The sequence below is a fragment of the Centroberyx gerrardi genome, chromosome 14, assembly GCF_048128805.1.
Source record: "Centroberyx gerrardi isolate f3 chromosome 14, fCenGer3.hap1.cur.20231027, whole genome shotgun sequence".
Classification (NCBI taxonomy): domain Eukaryota; kingdom Metazoa; phylum Chordata; class Actinopteri; order Beryciformes; family Berycidae; genus Centroberyx; species Centroberyx gerrardi.
In genome coordinates, this window is record NC_136010.1 from 1,036,154 (window position 1) to 1,056,153 (window position 20,000).

The window sequence follows — 20,000 nt, forward strand, 5'->3', positions numbered from 1 at the left end:
TATATGACTCTACAGATAATAGTTTATGACCATATAGGATGACACTGGGTAAAATATAGAGATCAGAAGCTTTAGTCTAATTCAGTTTAGTGTAGTTTATTTTAGTGTAGTTTAGATGAAGTTGTGTAGCTTAGTGTAGTTTCTACTTTAGTTCAGTGTAGTTTCTACTTTAGTTCAGTGTAGTTTCTACTTTAGTTCAGTGTAGTTTCTACTTTAGTTCAGTGTAGTTGGGTGTTGTGTAGTCCAGTGTAGTGTAGTTTAGTTTCATTTAGTGCAGTGTAATGTAGGTTAGTGCAGTTTAGTCCAGTGTAGTTAAGTTCAGTGTAGCATAATTTAATTTAGTCTAGTTTAGCGTAGTGTAGTTTAACTGTAGCTAGTGTAGTTTAATTTAGTGTAGTTTAACAATAGTGTAGTTTAATTTAGTGTAGTTTAACTGTAGTTAGTGTAGTTTAATTTAGTGTAGTTTAACAATAGTGTAGTTTAATTTAGTGTAGTTTAACAATAGTTAGTGTAGTTTAGTTAGTGTAGTTTAATTTAGTGTAGTTTAACAATAGTTAGTGTAGTTTAGTTAGTGTAGTTTAATTTAGTGTAGTTTAACAATAGTTAGTGTAGTTTAATTTAGTGTAGTTTAATTTAGTGTAGTTTAACAATAGTTAGTGTAGTTTAACTGTAGTGTAGTTTAATTTAGTGTAGTTTAACTGTAGTTAGTGTAGTTTAATTTAGTGTAGTTTAACAATAGTTAGTGTAGTTTAATTTAGTGTAGTTTAATTTAGTGTAGTTTAACAATAGTTAGTGTAGTTTAACTGTAGTGTAGTTTAATTTAGTGTAGTTTAACTGTAGTTAGTGTAGTTTAACTGTAGTTAGTGTAGTTTAATTTAGTGTAGTTTAACAATAGTTAGTGTAGTTTAACTGTAGTGTAGTTTAATTTAGTGTAGTTTAACTGTAGTTAGTGTAGTTTAATTTAGTGTAGTTTAACTGTAGTTAGTGTAGTTTAATTTAGTGTAGTTTAACAATAGTTAGTGTAGTTTAATTTAGTGTAGTTTAACAATAGTTAGTGTAGTTTAATTTAGTGTAGTTTAACAATAGTTAGTGTAGTTTAACTGTAGTTAGTGTAGTTTAGTGGTTATTATAGTTAAACTGTAGTTATAATGTAGTTTAGTGTAGTTTAACTGTAGTTTAGGTTAGTGCAGTTATAGTGTATTTTAACTGTAGTTACAGTGTAGTTTAGTTTAATTTAGGTTAGTGTAATTATAGTGTAGTGTATTTTAACTGTGGGTTTAGGTTAGTGCAGTTACAGTGTTGTTCAGTGTAGTGCAGGTTAGTGTAGTTTAGTGTAGCTCGGTTCAGTTCAGTGTAGTTTAGACTAGTTCAGTGGTTTTAGAGTAGATACAGTTGTAGACGGTAAATTACAATACAGTTCAATAGAACTAGTCCGTACCCGGGGATGCGCGCCACAACTCCGCGCAAACTTGCCAAAAAGGCGCATAAACAGCGTAAATGGAAAAATCTGCTCCGTCAGTCCCTGCCTACGACAATACTCAACGCCCATGTGCAGTTTCAGATTGATCGGCCGACCTGTTGAGGAGCAAAATGGATGCGGACGGACTGCGTTCCTCAGTCTATAGCAGGATAAACTTTATGCAGGATAAACTTTATGCAGGATAAACTTTATGCAGAATAAACTTTATGCAGGATAAACTTTATGTAGGATAAACTTTATGGAAGTTTTCAGCAGAAGAAGCGGACTCCACTCAGCCGGTAAAAAAGATGCTCTAAAAACCTTTATTGTTCCAGAGAATATTCACAAACAGACAAAACATTCCGTCACGTCAATTCATTCACTTCCTGGTCGGCCGCCGCCGCCCAAACCGACCAATCGGTGAGTTCCATTGTTGCCGTTGCCATGGTGATGAATGCTGCTGCCCGGTAGGCTTTGAGCAGCTGCCAAACTTTTCCATCAAAAAACAGAAAACAGAAACCAGTAGAAGCCGGTCGGTCTGAACCGGTGGAGTAAGGTTTTTCTTACAGGGGATTTTATTAAAAAAAGAGAAAAAAAGTTGTGTTTTGCTACATAAAGAAACTAATTTACAACAGAGTGTCTGAAGCTCCGACCCCACAGCTTCACCAGCAGTTACCGTGACCTTTGACCTTTTCCTGCTTCCTGCTGTACAACAAACTGCCAGGAGAGAGAGAGACAGAGACCTACATCTATCTTTAATAAACAACTTTAATTTTTTTTTAATGAACTCTTAGCACCGCTCCCACCTCCCCACCCTGTCTCCATGACAACAAACACAAAGGATTTTAACAGAAGAAGAGTTGTGATTGGTCTGTTCCCTGTGGAACGGCGACGCCCCCCGCTGGACAGAACCAGAACTGAACTGACACCCCAAACAGAAGTTCCCGTTCCAGACGAAGAGTCCAGACAGGCTGGAGTCACTGATGATGAAATAACAACAATAACAATAATAATAATAATACAAATAATAATATTAACAGTCAGTAACCAGCAGCAGGATGGAGAATTAAGACAATGGTGATGAATCTCGTCTCCATGGCAACACAGCTCTGTGTGTGTGTGTGTGTGTGTGTTGGTTCTGGTCTGAATCAACAAGTTGTGGGTTCAATTCCCCACCACTGTCCTGCTGTGTGTGTGTGTGTGTTGGGGCGTCGTCCTCAGTGTCAGGTGAGGTCAGAGGTCATGTGACTCCGCCCCTCCTACTGGTCTGGTCTGGCCTTCTTTGGCCCAGCAGCTTTCCTGTGACAGAAACAGAAACATACAGAAATATTAAATATTACAGAAGCATCAAGTAAAGTTTTTATATTTCTATATATTAAAGGAACAGTTCAGTCGTTCTCTCCTCATGTTGAACCAGGTGAACTCTGTTAGTCCAGGAGGGGTCTAGTCTAGCAGAAGGTCTAGTCTAGTCTTGTTTATTTATGTAGCCCTTTATCACAAGCATGTCTCAAAGGGCTTTACATAGCATCATATATATATACAGTATACATACTACATATACATACTGCATCATATATACAGTATACATACTACATATACATACTGCATCATATATATACAGTATACATACTACATATACATACTGCATCATATATACAGTATACACACTACATATACATACTGCATCATATATATACAGTATACACACTACATATACATACTGCATCATATATATACAGTATACACACTACATATACATACTGCATTATATATATACAGTATACATACTACATATACATACTGCATCATATATATACAGTATACACACTACATATACATACTGCATCATATATATACAGTATACATACTGACTGACTGCGTGTTCAGCAGAGCTCGACACTAACTTGTTTCCCAAGGAGTTCATGAATGTTCAAGTAACACAGAGTTTATTAACAAACTATTTATTACATACATATTTATACTGTGCGTGTGTGTGTGTGTGTGTGTGTACTAAGGGACACACATCTGTGCAACAGCACATGCTCACACACTGGCCCATGCCCAGAGCACAGAGATAAACCAGTAGAGAGGATTCCTCTTCTGGAACGGGACCACATGGCAGCCTGACCTGGGTCCTCTTCTCAGCTGACTCATAGTGCCTTATGCTGCCATTATAATGCTAATATTATTTTATTGAGACATCACTACTACTTTTTATTTAGCTCACTGTGTGCAAGACAGCTGTGACTGTCTGAAATGGAACCAAACATGAGCATTTCTTGTAGTCTGTAGATAAAAATAGCTAAACTATGTTAAGTAATTATGTTTTCAATAATAAAGATTATCTTCTGGAAGTATTTTAATGGTGCATTTACTTTACAGAAACTATGAATCCTTTTTTCAAGAAGACTTTATAATTCTCAGATTTCTTTGGTACTGAGTAGTTGTATTAAGAGTATATATGAAAATCTGCTTATTTTTAATGTAAAACCCCCAAATGATCTGTTGAACAATACACCAGATAAAATATACAATAAAAGGTAAATGTAATGCCATTAAGTGGTTAGTGTGACAGCTCTAAGCCAATTTAAGCAGGTAATAATGGACATAGGCCCTCACTTTTTTTTTTTTACTTTATTGGCATGACATCTTAGCCTACAATTAAGATTACAATCCATAAAGAAATAATTTCTATAGATCCATCATGTAACAAGTAGGCTACTACAGTAAAAACAAACATCTCTACACTTGAATCAACTTAAAATCCACAGTAGCCTATACAGATATGCAAATGAACGTCCTCTCTGTCTGCCACCACGCGCCACTACGTGTCACTTCCATCATTAAGGTGCGTCTTGGCAGAAATAGCCTGCAATTAATTAAAAAAAAATCGGCGCATTTTCAGCAGCGGTGCCGCTACCGAGTACTATACAAATACTATAGAAAACACTATAGAACGTATGTTTAGCACGGCGGGTCGCGACTTTACGGGGCGACCTGCCACAGTAGAATATAAACACTGGTTGGACATAATGCTGAATGATGTGTGCTGATTGTTCTCAGAAACAACGTGTTTGTATGGCAGCAGAGAGCTAGCCAACTAACATACAGCTGAAATGTAAAGATTACATCTAACAGCTAACTAGCTAACACATACCGTTACAAACTGTAAAAAACACAACTCCGGTCTGTTGTGTTTTAAGTTGTCAGTTAAATTTCTACAAAAGTCTCGTTAGTTGAACCTTGTGAATCCTCCTCGCCGGATTCCTCTTTCTCCTCGTCTCTTTTTCGCTCAAAATAAAAATGAATGGGCTTCATTTTTAGCGACGTCTGCAGGTTAGCTTACAGCCGATCGCACCGATACTTTGTTCCAGTGTTGTTCACCTTTCTCTCACTCGGCGCCGGCTGCGTCAGCACAGAAAACTGCTGTGGTGCGGCTTGTGGAATGTGGGACTTGTAGTTTTTGAACGAATAGCAGCGGGGGAAAAAAAGATTACGGTAGGTTGTAATCTTTACTCGCACGCTGTGCTCGGAAATTATTTTTCCGGTTCGCACATATCTATTTTTAGGGGCAAAGCGAGTGAAATACTCGCACTGTAGAGCCCTGTTCGGACCGCCGGAGGAACCCGGAGCACCCGGAGGAACCCACGCAGACACGGGCAGAACATGCAAACTCCACACAGAAAGGACCGGGGCGGAGATTCGAACCCACGAACTTCTTGCTGTGAGGCGACAGAGCGAACCGCTGAGCCGCCGTGCCGCCTCAGGTCGGTCGGTCCGGTTCTTCAGGTTCTTTACAGTTCCAAAAAGAACAAATGTTCCCCACAGCAGCTCTGGAGGCGTGCAGAAGTGAAGGTTTCTGTTCTGAAGAACGGAGCAAGATGAGATGGTTTGGATTCTGCTGCAGCCGTGGAGGAACTTTATGGTCGTTTGTTGTTCTTTTTGGAACTCTAAAGAACCTAAAGAACCTAAAGAACTTAAAGAACCTAAAGAACCTAAAGAACTTAAAGAACCTAAAGAACCGGAGCGACTGCTGCAGCCTCCTGGGTGTTTCATGGACTAACTTCACCTGGTTCAACAGGAGGGAGAGAACGGTTCTAACAGTCTTACATCTCAGGAGAAGCTCCTGGTCTCTTCACTGCTGGTTTCACTGCATCTTTACTGGTTTCTACAGGAGAGACAGACAGGCAGAGAGAGACAGACAGGCAGAGAGAGACAGACAGGCAGAGAGAGAGAGAGAGACAGGCAGTATTAAAGATAATGAACTGGTTGTGCAGAGTTCCAGTTTGTTCAACAGGGATCCAGGTCCCGTTCAGCCAAATAACCTTCATCATGGTCTTCATCATCATCATCATCATCATCATCATCACCACCACCATGTAGCCCATCTGGTTGTTATTTAATTATTTTACTAATATTAATATTTTACCCAGCAGCCACCTGCAGGATATAAAGACCCACAAGATTTTCTCTTTATATGAAAGTATTTTCCTCTTCACTTACAGAAAGGATCTTTGATGATCCGAACAGAAAGGATCTTTGATGATCCGAACAGAAAGGATCTTTGATGATCCGAACAGAAAGGATCTTTGATGATCTGAACGTTCCAACATTAGTTGTAAGAACAAGGAGCTCGAGGAAAAACCTCCAACTAAAAATTAAATAAATCAAGCCATACGTATTTATATTTACATTTGGAGATATTCACACTGTTCCATATTTTATGTATGTTATATATTCGTATTGGAGGAAATTTATGGAGATGGTGTATGCTTTGTACCAAAAACCCCAATAAAAAGAAAATAAATATACAAATTAAAAATAAATATCTAAAAAAAAAAAGATGAATATTTTTATGAATATTAATATTGTACCTTGCAGCCACCGGACCTGGGTGGCCGGCCCGTAGCCCTTCTGGTTGCGCGCGGCGATGCGGAAGATGATGGCAGGTTTGGTGCTGTAGTCGATGTGAGCGCCGGCCAGGCTGGACGACGGCACCAGGCAGGACGCGCTCGCCCCGCAGAACACACGCATGAAGGCCAGCTGGGCCGGACCGGGACCGGGCCCGGGACCGGGACCGGGACCGGAGCCGGGCTTCTCCGCCTGGCTGGACTGGATGGCCAGGTAAACTGAATACTCAATGATTTTCCCTGAAGTGACAGAGGGAGGCTCCCAGGTCAGCTGGGCTCCGTCCGGGTTCTGAAACACAGAACAGAAACACAGTAGAACCTCAGTAGAACCTCAGTAGAACCCAACAGAACTCTAGAACGTATCAAGTAGAAATATAAGACTGAAAAGAATGAATCTATAAATGAATTACAGCATGTGTGCAGAAACATGAAGAACATGAACAATGTGAGAAAAGAGTAAGAGGAGACAGAAGCAGTGAGACAGCTGAAGCAGTGAGACAGCTGAAGCGGTGAGACAGCTGAAGTGGTGAGACAGGTGAAGCGGTGAGACAGCTGAAGCGGTGAGACAGCTGAAGCGGTGAGACAGGTGAAGCGGTGAGACAGCTGAAGCGGTGAGACAGCTGAAGCGGTGAGACAGCTGAAGCGGTGAGACAGGTGAAGCGGTGAGACAGCTGAAGCGGTGAGACAGCTGAAGCGGTGAGACAGGTGAAGCGGTGAGACAGCTGAAGCGGTGAGACAGCTGAAGCGGTGAGAGTTGAAGCAGTGAGACAGGTGAAGCGGTGAGACAGGTGAAGCGGTGAGACAGGTGAAGCGGTGAGACAGCTGAAGCGGTGAGAGTTGAAGCAGTGAGACAGGTGAAGCGGTGAGACAGCTGAAGCGGTGAGACAGCTGAAGCGGTGAGAGTTGAAGCAGTGAGACAGGTGAAGCGGTGAGACAGGTGAAGCGGTGAGACAGGTGAAGCGGTGAGACAGGTGAAGCGGTGAGACAGGTGAAGCGGTGAGACAGGTGAAGCAGTGAGACAGGTGAAGCGGTGAGACAGCTGAAGCGGTGAGAGGTGAAGCGGTGAGAGGTGAAGCGGTGAGACAGGTGAAGCGGTGAGACAGGTGAAGCGGTGAGACAGGTGAAGCGGTGAGACAGGTGAAGCAGTGAGACAGGTGAAGCGGTGAGACAGCTGAAGCGGTGAGACAGCTGAAGCGGTGAGAGGTGAAGCGGTGAGACAGGTGAAGCGGTGAGACAGGTGAAGCAGTGAGACAGTTCTAACAGATGAGGTGAAGTGCGGCTCTCCATCACTTCACCTCAGTATGGTGTTCACAGTGTTTCCATGGTAACAGCTGGCGGTTCTGACCTTGCTGATCTTGATGGCGCAGGGCGCCCCCGGGAAGCCGGGCAGGCAGGTTTTGAAGGCCGACACCTCGGAGAACGCCCCGCGGCCGCAGATGTTGATCCCCGCCACGCGGAACTTGTAGGCCGTCCCGGGCTGCAGCTCCACCTTCCTCATCCGGCCGTAGTCCGGCGCCGCGCCGGAGTCGTCCTGCCGACACAGAATCAACACACAGATCGATACACGGACGGGTAATCGGCCGGCACCGGGCCGCGGTCGTCCCGCCGCAGATGATCAATAAATCAATGCTTTCCGTTTCCTCTGTTGGAATCTCTTACGTCGGCCATGTTGTCTCCGTACGGAGCGTAGTAGTGCGTCACCACCATGTTGGTCACCTTGACGATCCCGACGTCGAACCACTGACTCTCCTTCTTCACCGCCGGCTTCACCGCCGCCGCCGGGACGCCCTGCTTCTGCACACACACACACACACACACACACACACAGGTTTAGCGGGTGTTTCCAGTCTCACTGCCACCTTGTGTTGCGTTGCGTTGCTGCGTTGCGTTGCTGCGTTGCGTTGCTGCGTTGCGTTGCTGCGTTGCGTTGCTGCGTTGCGTTGCTGCGTTGCGTTGCGTCTCACCCCGGCTGTGGTTGCGATGCCGTTTGTCACGTCGCTCGGCAGGGCGGCGGCCTGCGTCTTGGCCGGGCCGCAGGACAGGGGCGGAGCCGGGCCGAACGTACTGGCCAATCGGGCCACGGCGCTCGTTACCGCCGCGGACGACAGCTCATGACCGTTACTCTCCGCCGCCGGGTCGTTCAGACTGTCTGCCGGAGCAAGGCCCTCTGGGAAAACAGCAGGAGGAAAAACATTAGCTCAAGCTCTTCTTCTGGGGTTTACTGCAGTAGAGCTGCACGGGACCGCAGGTTCTGCTGCTCTGGGATCAGCTGGTTCAGACAAACATGAAAAGTCAAAGTGCTGAAACTCTGCTGGAGGTTTTTATTATTTTGTTTCATTTCTATAAAGACAGAGAGAATAAAGATGATTTATAATATTCCCTCTTGTGATGCTGCTACTCTTCAGTCTGCTGCTTCAGTCCCGAAGCCTGGAACTACTCAGAACCAGTGGAACCAGTAAGCAGGTTGGAACCAGTAGAACCAGTAAGCAGGGTGGAACCAGTAGAACTAGTAAGCAGGGTGGAACCAGTGGAACCAGTGTTACCTGTGGGCAGGGTGCTGGGCGTCTGGCTGGGTTCTGGTTCTGCTTGAATCTGGTTCTGGTTGTGAAGCTCCTGCAGCTGCTGCTGCTGCTGGACCAGAACCGCCAGCTCTTGCTGGGTCAGAACGATGGGGATGGACTGATCCACCTGACCTTCACCTGGAGAGACATTAATATATTAATATAGATCTATAAACTACAGGGATGGACTGATCCACCTGACCTTCACCTGGACACATCAATATAATATAATATAATGTAATATAATATAGTATAATATAATATAATGTAATGTAATGTAGGGCTGCCCCCTAACAGTCGACCAGACGTTAGTGGATGAGAAGAGTTTTAGTTGACCAAGTCTTCATTGGTCAGTTAGTCGCAGGAAAAAAAAAAACAAACCCTCAAACTCCATCGGCAGCTGCGCCTCGTCGTTAAAAAGTTGTCAGACCAGGGTTGCGCTTGGCGGTGTGTCGCCGGGACCCGAGGACCCGCGGTGTGGGATTTGGTGCGTTTTGGACCCGCGACACGTTCAATATTAATAAACTTTGAATAAACAAGCGGACGGCGCTCTGTGCAGCAGCGGGCTCAGAGCGAGCGACTGACAGCCCACGCCCACTGTGTGGTTTCTGGGTGAAGCAGAGTGTATTTCACCGCTGATTCTGACCGAGAAGCCGCGACTTGGGTGTGTTTTTTCAAAAAAATAAAAATAAAAATAATTAAATTAATATCATAAACGTGCGACGACTAGTCGACTAGGAACATCTTTGGTCGGGGGCAGCCCTGTTGTAATATAATGTAATATAATATAATATAATATAATATAATATAATATAATATAATATAATATAATATAATATAATATAATAACACATCTATAGCAGTACAGGATGGACAGATGTGGAGGAAATCTTGTGATGATGTCACAGACAGTTAACAATCAGCTAATTTAAATATACTACTTTACAGTACTGTGATTTGGTACTGTGAATGTAATGTAAGACTCATCATTATTGGCTGCTGTGTTGCTTAGCAACCACCTTGTTTAGCCAGTGTTCAGGAAGAATCATTCAATATCTGCTGGTGGAATATTGATTACTGAAGTAGAGACTCTGTCTGTCTGTCTGCCTGTCTGTCTCACCCAGAGCAGCCTGTCTGTCTGTCTGTCTGCCTGTCTGTCTCACCCAGAGCAGCCTGTCTGTCTGTCTGTCTGTCTGTCTGTCTGCTCTCACCCAGAGCAGCCTGTCTGTCTGTCTGTCTGTCTGCTCTCACCCAGAGCAGCCTGTCTGTCTGTCTGTCTGCCTGTCTGTCTCACCCAGAGCAGCCTGTCTGTCTGTCTGTCTGCCTGTCTGCTCTCACCCAGAGCAGCCTGTCTGTCTGTCTGTCTGCCTGTCTGTCTCACCCAGAGCAGCCTGTCTGTCTGTCTGTCTGTCTGTCTGTCTCACCCAGAGCAGCCTGTCTGTCTGTCTGTCTGCTCTCACCCAGAGCAGCCTGTCTGTCTGTCTGTCTGCTCTCACCCAGAGCAGCCTGTCTGTCTGTCTGTCTGTCTGCTCTCACCCAGAGCAGCCTGTCTCGCTGCCTGCAGTACAGCCTGTATTGTCGCCTGCTGTGCTGCCTCCTCTGTTGCCGCGGTAACGGCCAGCTCCTCTGGGGTCAAGCCTGTCGCCACCATCAGGGTCGTCGCCCCGGTAACCACCTCACCGCCGTCCCCTTCTGATGACATCAGCTCCTGAGGCAGACTGTCTGTGGAGGCCATCTGAGAGAGAGAGAAAAAAAAAATAAAAAAATAAAAAAATGTTGCAGTGTTTACACAGTTCTCACTTATTTGTATTTATATTTTTTTAACTGCAATGTCCACATTTTTCAATTTTTATTTTAAGTTATCTTTATTTATCTGTATATATATATACACATATACATATACATATATATATATATATATATATATATATATATATATATATATATGTATATATATATATATATAACAGCAAAATCAAAAATTTTCTGTTTATATTTTTAAGTTAATTTTACCTATTCTTATTTATATATTTGATTGCAATGTTACACAGCTCTGTTTACACATTTCTTTATTGTAGTAGATGTTTACTTATTCAGGGCTTAAAGCAAAAAAACATTCTGAGCCCGAAATGTTCCGGACTGATTTTGGGGGGGGGGGGGGGGGGGGGGGGTCTGCACACTGCACCATCGCACCATTTATTTCTCTATTAAACTAGTCCAATAACAAGAACAATGAAAACAATTGACACATTACTGTGCTGAATGAATGAATATTCAACACACAGCATTATTAATCTATAAACATAAACATAAACCCTAACCCTATAAACATAGTGCAGTAAGGATAACTGTGGAGCCCCCCCCCAACAAAATGATGTGGAAATCAGTGGGCACGGTTTTCTTACAATTTACTCCTAAAGCGTGCCCATGGATCAGTAAACCATGCACATATTTGTAATATCAACGTTGATAACATCAAAGGGACTTTTAGGCCTATAGACAGTGAGCCAGAGCCGTTACACACCGCTCAGCATACATACAGTGAGCTGTAATAACCATTAGGCACCTAGACCATATGAACCATAACCACTGATTAATCACATCAGTAGGTCTAATTTATGATCCGATGTGTTTTGGTGACAATATGAAACCTATTTACTCCCTATAAATCATGCTTGTAGAAAAAGCATGTTAATTAAATTATATATGCATCTCTGTGGGCCGCTGTGGTGTCCCTGTTCGATGTTATCAATATACATATTACTAATCCGTGTGCACGGTCTACTAATCCGTGTGCACGGTCTACTAATCCGTGTGCACGGTTTACTATTCCGTGCTCATGGAGCCGTGTGCGGTTTACCAATCGGCGCCTGTATGGATTTCCACATCAATAATTTTTTTCTCACCAGGTGACCTGGCAGCTCTGTAGAGAACAGCCAAAGCAAAGCCACATGTTGATGCTGAATGACGATTGTAAATTGTGAAAGACAGATCACGTCCCGGTCTGTCCTTGCTGCCGGAGCGGAGCTGTCATGTCGCTCCGTGTGGTCACATGTCAGATCACATGTCAGATCACATGTCAGATCACATGTCAGAGTGCAGCACAGCGGCGTTGTGTCTGGATCGACCTCGTGTGGACAGAGCACTTTCTTTCTGCTGGTTGAGCTCACAGTGCAGAACAAACACCCGCTTCCCTTCATCTGTCCCAAGAGTCAAACGGTTTCCCGTCTCCACCCGTTTATTCAATCCATACCTATCGCCGTTTGTTTCTTACTCCTCTCTCAGCGACGTGTTTCTTCACCAGCTTTCAGAAACTTCCTTTCCATATTTCAGCTGTGTTACACCACGGAAGCGGTGCTACATGGTGATAGAAAGTAGCTCGCTGTTCATTGGATAAAAAAAAAACGTGCTCACATTCCATTGGTAAATGTAAAATATTGCTTTGCTTCGCTGAATATGATTGGATAAAACTCATCAAAAACAAAAAGTGAGGGGTCACGTGACGATGGCTGACAGAGACGTGTTTTCACCGAGCTCCCGCTCCCACACGACTTTAATTATATTATTTGCAATTTAATGCGCCCCTTTCGGCTTACTATACTAACACAGTGTTGTACGAACTAGTGGCAAGAAGAAAAGTGTCCTTTTGATAACAGGCAATGTCGAAACAAACCAAAATTCAGGCACGGAAAACGACACCCGCTCCGGCTGCCAGCCAAACAACAAACTCTCTGTCGAAAAGTGATGAACCCCGCCAGCTATGGACACCACGGCTCTGATTCGCGAGGCAACTCAAAATTTTACTGACATTATGGAAGAGAAGCTTTCTAAGATCTCGGGGACTCTGGAAAGAATATCCACAACTTTAGAAAGCCAGTCCAAACGCATCGCCGAGGCGGAGCAGCGGGTGTCGGAAGTGGAGGACACAGTGACCGGTCCGGAAGAAAGACTCGCTGAAGCAGAGAAGAAAATTAAGGAATTGGCCAACGGCACGGATGATACGGAGAACCGGAGCAGACGGGACAATATTCGCGTCCTCAATCTGAAAGAGGGCATGGAGGGAAAACGTCCTGCACGGTTCTTTGAATCCCGGCCACCCCCCGTGCTTGGTTTAGAAGCGAGCCCTGGCACTAAAAGCCGTATTAAAATTGACAGAGCCCACCGCAGCCCGGGACCGCGGGGCGCGTCCTCGCCCGGCGGTTATCAGACTCCACAACTCCAGGGACAAGCCGAGGACAACGGCAGCAATGAGGGCAAAGCCTAACCTGGAATACGAAGGACAGCGGATCTACATTCATCAGGACCGGTCTTCTGCGGTTCGAGAGAGGCGTCGCACCTTCAGCGGTGTGTCAAGCTCTAACTGAAGCGTATCCGTTTTAACATGCGCTTCCCGGCCACACTGATGGTGAACCACATCGGCACGGAGAAACACGGAGAGATGCAGAGAACTTTCTCAACACGCTGGGAGAGAGACGGTCAGAAGGAGCTTCCGAACAAGACTGTAACTTTGGTTTTATTTGAATTGGAGGTCTACAACTTACTAAGGACTGGGTGAGTTTCTTTAATCGATACAGAAGCTGTCCTATCTTGAGAGAGCAACTCAACATAAGACTCTAAAAGGTTTCAATGTTGTCTTTGCTCAACTGTGTTTTTTCTCTCTCAAGTAATTTCTGCAGTGTGATGCAGTCGCCTTTATGTATGGCTCATTATTCTAACATTAATAACAAATAAGGGCCCGTTTATGACTGATAATATTGTAGCTGCAGAAGCTGTGTTGATCTAGGTGGCCAGAATAATAATATGCTTGTTGATAACTTTATGTTGAGGGGGCGGGAGTGGGATATGGAGGTTGTTTTCCTCTTAGCGGCACATGCTCCTATAGCACTACCCATTGGGTAGCTCTTTGTTTTAGTTTTATCTTTAAGCCTTTATATTCTGTTGCTATTTTCATATTTGCATTGTTTTTTGGGCATGAAGAAGGTTCTTGTTGTTCTCCCATCTGTAGGAGATGGGCATGTTTTTGCCAGCACAGTTCATCCGCCAAATTATAGTGGACTGCACAACATTCTTACTAATGGGTTGTTTCCCTGTTTGAAATGGATCATTTTCAGTTGTTATCTAAAAAGTACTTCACATCATAAGTAACACAAAAATCATCACACTGAATGTCAAAAGGTATTAATCACGTGGTGAAGAGGCGTAAAATACTTTCCATGCTTAAAAAAGAGAAGGTGCAAGTGGCACTGTTACAAGAGACCCACCTCACTGATCTGAACACTTAAAATTAAAGAGACTGGGTTGGCCAAATTTATCATTCTTCATTCAACTCCAAAAGCAGAGGGGAGCAATACTTCTCCACAAACATCTTACATTTACACTTGATAAAGTCATCCAAGATACAGAAGGAAGGTTTGTTGTCATTACTGGGTTTCTGTATGGGGAACACGTTCTTATAGGAAGTGCTTACGCCCCAAATACTTTTGACAGCTCATTTTACTCCAAGTTATTGGCTGATTTATATCTCTTCAATCTGCCCACCTTATGTAATACTTGGAGGGGATTTTAATTGTGGCCTGGCTCCAGAAATGGATCATAGCCCACCTACAACCCTACCGCCCTCCAAAATGTCTCAAGTCACAAAGGAGCCATGCTCAGACCTAGGCCGACTGGACGCATGGAGAGTCATCAATCCACGAGAGAAAGACTTTACATTTTTCTCTCGCCCTCATCACTCTCTCTCAAGAACTGATTATATCTTTATCTCAAGATTAATTCTAGACAGGACCAAAGCCTGTTCTATTAACACGTGCCCTCTCAGACCATTCTTCAGTCGCTATTGGACTCCTACCACCCCCTACTACTGTGACCCCCTATCTAGACACTGGCGTTTAAACCCATCTCTTCTTAGCAATCCTACATTTATAACATACTTAGAAAAACAATGGGAACTTTTTATTTCCACAAATGACACACCTGATGTTTCTGCTTCTACCCTATGGGAAACAGGCAAGGCCTTCCTGAGGGGGGCCATAATCTCCTATACAGCCGCAAAGAGAAAAAGTACATTTGCAAACCAGCTAGAGCTTGAACAGCCAATTACAACCCTGGATAAAGATTTTAAAACCTCCTCCTCCACAGCTGTGTTAAAAAAACTAGAAGCGGCCCAATCTGCCCTAGACCAATTGCTAACTCAAAAAGCAGAATCAGCAATATTTTTTGCCAAGCACAGATTATTTGAATCTGGTGACAAACCCGGCAGGCTCCTTGCTCGGTTGGCCAGGGCCGGGCCGGGCCTCGCGTAATACCATCGCTCAGAGATACGGGCGCACAACACTTTGAAACCAAAATTATTAGTAAAATGATGAAGGACTTCTATCAGGAACTATACTCATCTGAGTGTCGAAATACTTCTGTGCTAAGAAAAAGTTTTTTTGATGGAATAAATCTTCCCACTTTATCTGAAGAATGCAGAAATGATTTGTGCAGACCAATCACAGCACAGGAAGTCCTAGAGACCATTAACTCCCCACAAAGTGGGAAAGCTCCGGGCCCTGATGAGTTCGGGCCTGAATTTTATAAAAAGATGGCTAAGTTGGCAGTAGGACCTCTAACCAACATGTTTATCGAGTCATTTGAAAGAGGCACACTTCCGCCAACAAATCTGGCCCATATCTCTCTGATTTTAAAGAAAGATAAGCCTTTTGATTACTGTGCATCTTTAGGCCAATAAGCTTGCTTGGGGTTGATTGCAAATTACTTCCAAAGCTCCTTGCTAGAAGACTGGAGGAGGTGTTGCCCATTTTAGTTAGACCAGATCAGACAGGATTTATAAAAAATAGATATTCCTACTCCAATGTTCGATGGCTCCTTAACGTAATACAGTTCTCCCAAAGTACAAAGAAAAGGGCCCTTGCTGTCTCATTGGATGCTAAAAAAGCATTTGATCGGGTAGAGTGGGAACATCTTTTTGATGTTCTCGATGGGTTTGGGTTGGGCTCTGGTTTTATTGAGTGGGTTAAACTTCTATACAGGTCTCCAGTTGCGAGGGTCCTGGTAAATGGCTCGATGTCTGACATTTTCCCCTTGAGTAGAGGTACACGTCAAGGCTGTCCCCTTTCACCGCTATTATTTGCGCTTGCGCTCAAGCCACTTGCCGAGACTATCAGGAACCACCACAGACTGTCGGGTGTCATATTAGGAGACATTGAATACAGAATTTCACTATATGCTGATGATGTATTGCTATTTATTACCAATCCAGAGAGCTCCATACCTGTTTTAATATCAATCATCAGTCAGTTTGGCCAGATTTCAGGGTACAGAATTAATTATGACAAGTCGGAGGCCCTGCCATTGGGTGACTTTGGGGACCGGGCAGCTCTTGTCAATTTCCCTTTCAGGTGGTCAACTTTACACTTTACTTACTTGGGCATCAGAGTATCGGCAAACATTGCAGAGTTGTATAAACTCAATTTCACACCAATTCTGACATCTGTTAAAAGTGACCTTAACAGGTGGTTTGATCTCCCTCTGTCGTGGATGGGTAGAATTAGCCTAATTAAGATGAATGTGCTCCCTAGGATATTATACCCAATGCAAATGCTACCACTTAGGATCAATAGAACAGCCATTTTAGATATTGAAAGATTTCTTTCAAAATGTATATGGCATGGAAAGAAATCTAGATTAAAGATGAAGACTTTACAGTTGCCAATAGACAGGGGGGGTCAAGCCCTTCCCAACTTTCTGTATTCTAACTGGGCTTGCCATGCCCGGATAACATCAGGCTGGCTCAAACATTTTCTACATCAAGGAGAGCCGCCGTGGATGCATGGTGTCGTGCCCCTTTCTCTCCTGTCAGCCTTATTTCAACTGACATGGGTGAACTTCCTGCAGAGGTCAAAAACAATCCTATCATGTCTAGCACACTTAAGATTTGGCGTGATATTACTAAACATATCAGCCGGAGAGGTTTTTCATCAGCGTTACAACCTTTAACTCAAAATAAAGCCTTCCCTCCTGGTGTAGGGAAAAGTATTTCCACTGACTGGTACTCAAAGGAACTAAGATTTGTTGCTGATTTGTTTGAAAGTGATAATTTCATGTCATTCACACAACTTCAGACTAAATACAGAATACCACACAGCCACTTTTTTGGTTTTCTTCAGGTGAGGCATTTTGTAAAATCCGACCTTATATTCCCAACAGACCAACCGATGACAAGCTCAATGGAAAGCTTCCTTCTCAATTTTAATTTGACTGCCTTTAACAACAAAAAATTAATTTCCCTTTTTTATGTAAAACTATACTCTGTTAACTGTGTTAATGTTAACAGAACCAGGGAGTGTTGAGTCTATTATCTGCGCCAGTGAGAGGAGACACCTGTGTGATGCGCATGACCTTATATGGACATCAATCTTCGGAGCAGGGGTGTTTCCCATGTATACAGGCCGGGCCTTTGACGCGTGCTTTGCACGCATACCATGAACTGCGAATCCTTTGTTCCACCTCCCCTTTCCCCAAAAGTTTAGGTTGTAAAATAAATAGGCAATAAATGAAAACGCAAAGAAAAGGAATGTTGTGAATGTCTTTCCTGCACTTACAGGGAGTTATGGGAAAAGGACTTGGAGGTTAAATTTGATACCGAGGTGTGGTCAGATGCCTTTGAATCTGCTAAGAAAATATTTACATGTAATCGACTCAGAGAGAGCCAGTACAGAATATTACACAGACTGCAGCGCACTCCTCACTTTCTCAACAAAATGAATCCCCTGATCTCTCCCTTCTGTGTGACGTGTAAAAAAGAAGTAGGAACTTACTATCATTGTATCTGGCAATGCCCCTTGATGTCCAGGTTCTGGAAAAATATTACCAAGGAGCTTAGCTCAATTTTCCACGAAACAGTAAAGATGGAACCAGGTTTGTTTCTCTTGAAGATACCTACGGGCAGTTCTCTTTATCCGCTGGACAGCTGACTTTAATGAGTAAACTTCTGCTGTTAGCGAGGCGCTGCGTTCTGTTCCAGTGGATCAGGGAGACGCCTCCCTCAGTCACACAGCGGCACAGAGAAACTTTTAAGGTTTTTCCTGTGGGACACCTCAGTGCTACAGTAAAGGGTAATGACGACTTTTAGAATATTTGGTAACCCTTCCTTGATTATCTTCCTGGTGATCTTGTTGGCCTACTGCTTCTGTTTGTTTTCACAAATAAGTCATAGACACTGTTTTTTCTTTCCTTTGACATGGTACTAATGTATACAAAAATGTATAGGATGTAATTCACATGTATGTAATGCAACCCATGTATGTTAACTAATTTATTTATTCTTGTTTTGCAATTTGGCAATATCTGTGCTGTCTGGTTCTTTGTTTGGTTGTGTGTAAAAAATTAATAAAATATTATATAAAAAAAACCAAACAAACAAAAAGTGAGAGTGAGTGTTTTTTCTTTTTTTTGCCGAAAATAGTTTGTGAATCTAAAACGTCCATATGCCGGAAACCCGGCACCTGGCCGGAGGTCTTTAAGCCCTGCTTATTGTACGTACATTTCTGTTTTTATTTCACACCGGGCAGAGGCTCCGCCCCCGCTCTTTCCATATTTGATTGGCGACTGTTACTGTCTGATCTTATTACTGTGTGGGCTGAAGCGCTGGAGGTTTTGTATTTATTTTGAAAGCTTATCGTTAGCCAAGATAGGAAGGATCTGTTTTGTTGTCATACTGTGAATGTTGACACTTCAGTGAGGAGACGCCCTGCATCACCTTGCCATGTATTTGGTACCAAATTAAAGGGAAAAACTTTGAAAAAATGTGACCATATGGCCTTAGTGTGGTACATTCAAAAAAGAAAATATGGCAGTTATATCACACTTGATACCATCTTTTTAAAGAAGAATTTAAAAATGTAAATGACAGTTGTCAGGGCATAAAACCAATGATCTGTTGATCTTTACAAATCAAGACTCGATAGTCTAACGATGGCATAGCCGTCAGTGCTGAAAAAAAAAAAGTTTAAATCGAAAATCAAATCGAATCGTGGCACCACTACCTTTGAGACACGCTTGTGATAAAGGGCTACATAAATAAACAAGACTAGACTAGACTCATTTAGTGACCTCACCACACAGGGATTCCGGGTAATGCACGCCTCCACATTCAAACGGTTACCTTTATATATGTGTGTGTGTGTGTGTGTGTGTGTGTGTGTGTGTGTGTGTACCTGTGCGCTCTGATGGACCTGTAACATGGAGGCTGCTGATGTCATAACAGCCTCTGATTGGTTGTCTGTCTGCATAGGCTCCTCCTCCTCGGCTGTCACCATGGCGATAGCTTCAGAAGACTCCGCCCTGTCCTCCCCGACCAATGAGGAAATCTCCTGGAGACAGAGGGGCATTATGGGATGTCAGAGTCACATTCTCTAATAAAGCTCAGCGCTGCTGTGTTCAGTTGTTTTCCTCTCACCGGTATGGAGGGTCCTGGAGTGGGTGTGGCCTGTGTCACCGTGGTAACAGCTCTGCCCTGATTGGCCGTGGCGGAGGAGGCGGGGTCTGAGGAGGAAGTAGTGTCCGCGGCGCTGCCGTCCTGCAGGACGTCGCCGCCCTGCTGGGCTGGAGGGGAAACAGAGGAGTGATGTCACATCCTGTCACTGCTGTCAGTCAGTTAGTGTTGTCATAGCTGAGCTCCAATTCACACTGTACCACCAGTAGTAGTACTACCTGTAGCAGTAGTATTAGTACTACCTGTGACAATATTAGTCCTACCTGTAGCAGTGGTAGTATTACCTGTAGCAGTAGTAGTATTAGCAGTAGTAGTACTACCTGTAGCAGTAGTAGTATTAGCAGTAGTAGTACTACCTGTAGCAGTAGTGTTAACAGTAGTAGTACTACCTGTAGCAGTAGTAGTATTAGTACTATCTGTGACAATATTAGTCCTACCTATAGCAGTGGTAGTATTACTATTAGCAGTAGTAGTACTACCTGTAGCAGTAGTAGTATTAGCAGTAATAGTACTACCTGTAGCAGTAGTATTATTACCTGTAGCATTAGTAGTATTTGCAGTAGTAGTACTACCTG

At 43.5% G+C, this 20,000-nt stretch overlaps 1 protein-coding gene and 1 pseudogene across 2 annotated transcripts in view; both read right to left on the reverse strand.

Annotated features, from left to right (window-relative positions):
- Positions 1-1,890, reverse strand: part of plxnb3 (plexin B3) — a 64,137-nt gene extending 62,247 nt beyond the window's left edge. The window contains exon 1 of the mRNA XM_078288042.1: positions 1,843-1,890. Coding sequence (XP_078144168.1) covers positions 1,843-1,890 — 48 coding nt within the window. The remainder of the gene's footprint in view (positions 1-1,842) is intronic.
- Positions 1,760-20,000, reverse strand: part of LOC139909341 (host cell factor 1-like) — a 41,184-nt pseudogene continuing 22,943 nt past the window's right edge. Inside the window, exons 21-30 of the transcript XR_013507184.1 lie at positions 19,390-19,535; positions 19,148-19,303; positions 10,467-10,665; positions 8,913-9,068; positions 8,334-8,536; positions 8,029-8,163; positions 7,715-7,900; positions 6,334-6,658; positions 5,570-5,627; positions 1,760-2,758 (exon numbers count right to left, since the gene is read on the reverse strand). The product of XR_013507184.1 is annotated as a host cell factor 1-like (transcript). The remainder of the gene's footprint in view (positions 2,759-5,569; positions 5,628-6,333; positions 6,659-7,714; positions 7,901-8,028; positions 8,164-8,333; positions 8,537-8,912; positions 9,069-10,466; positions 10,666-19,147; positions 19,304-19,389; positions 19,536-20,000) is intronic.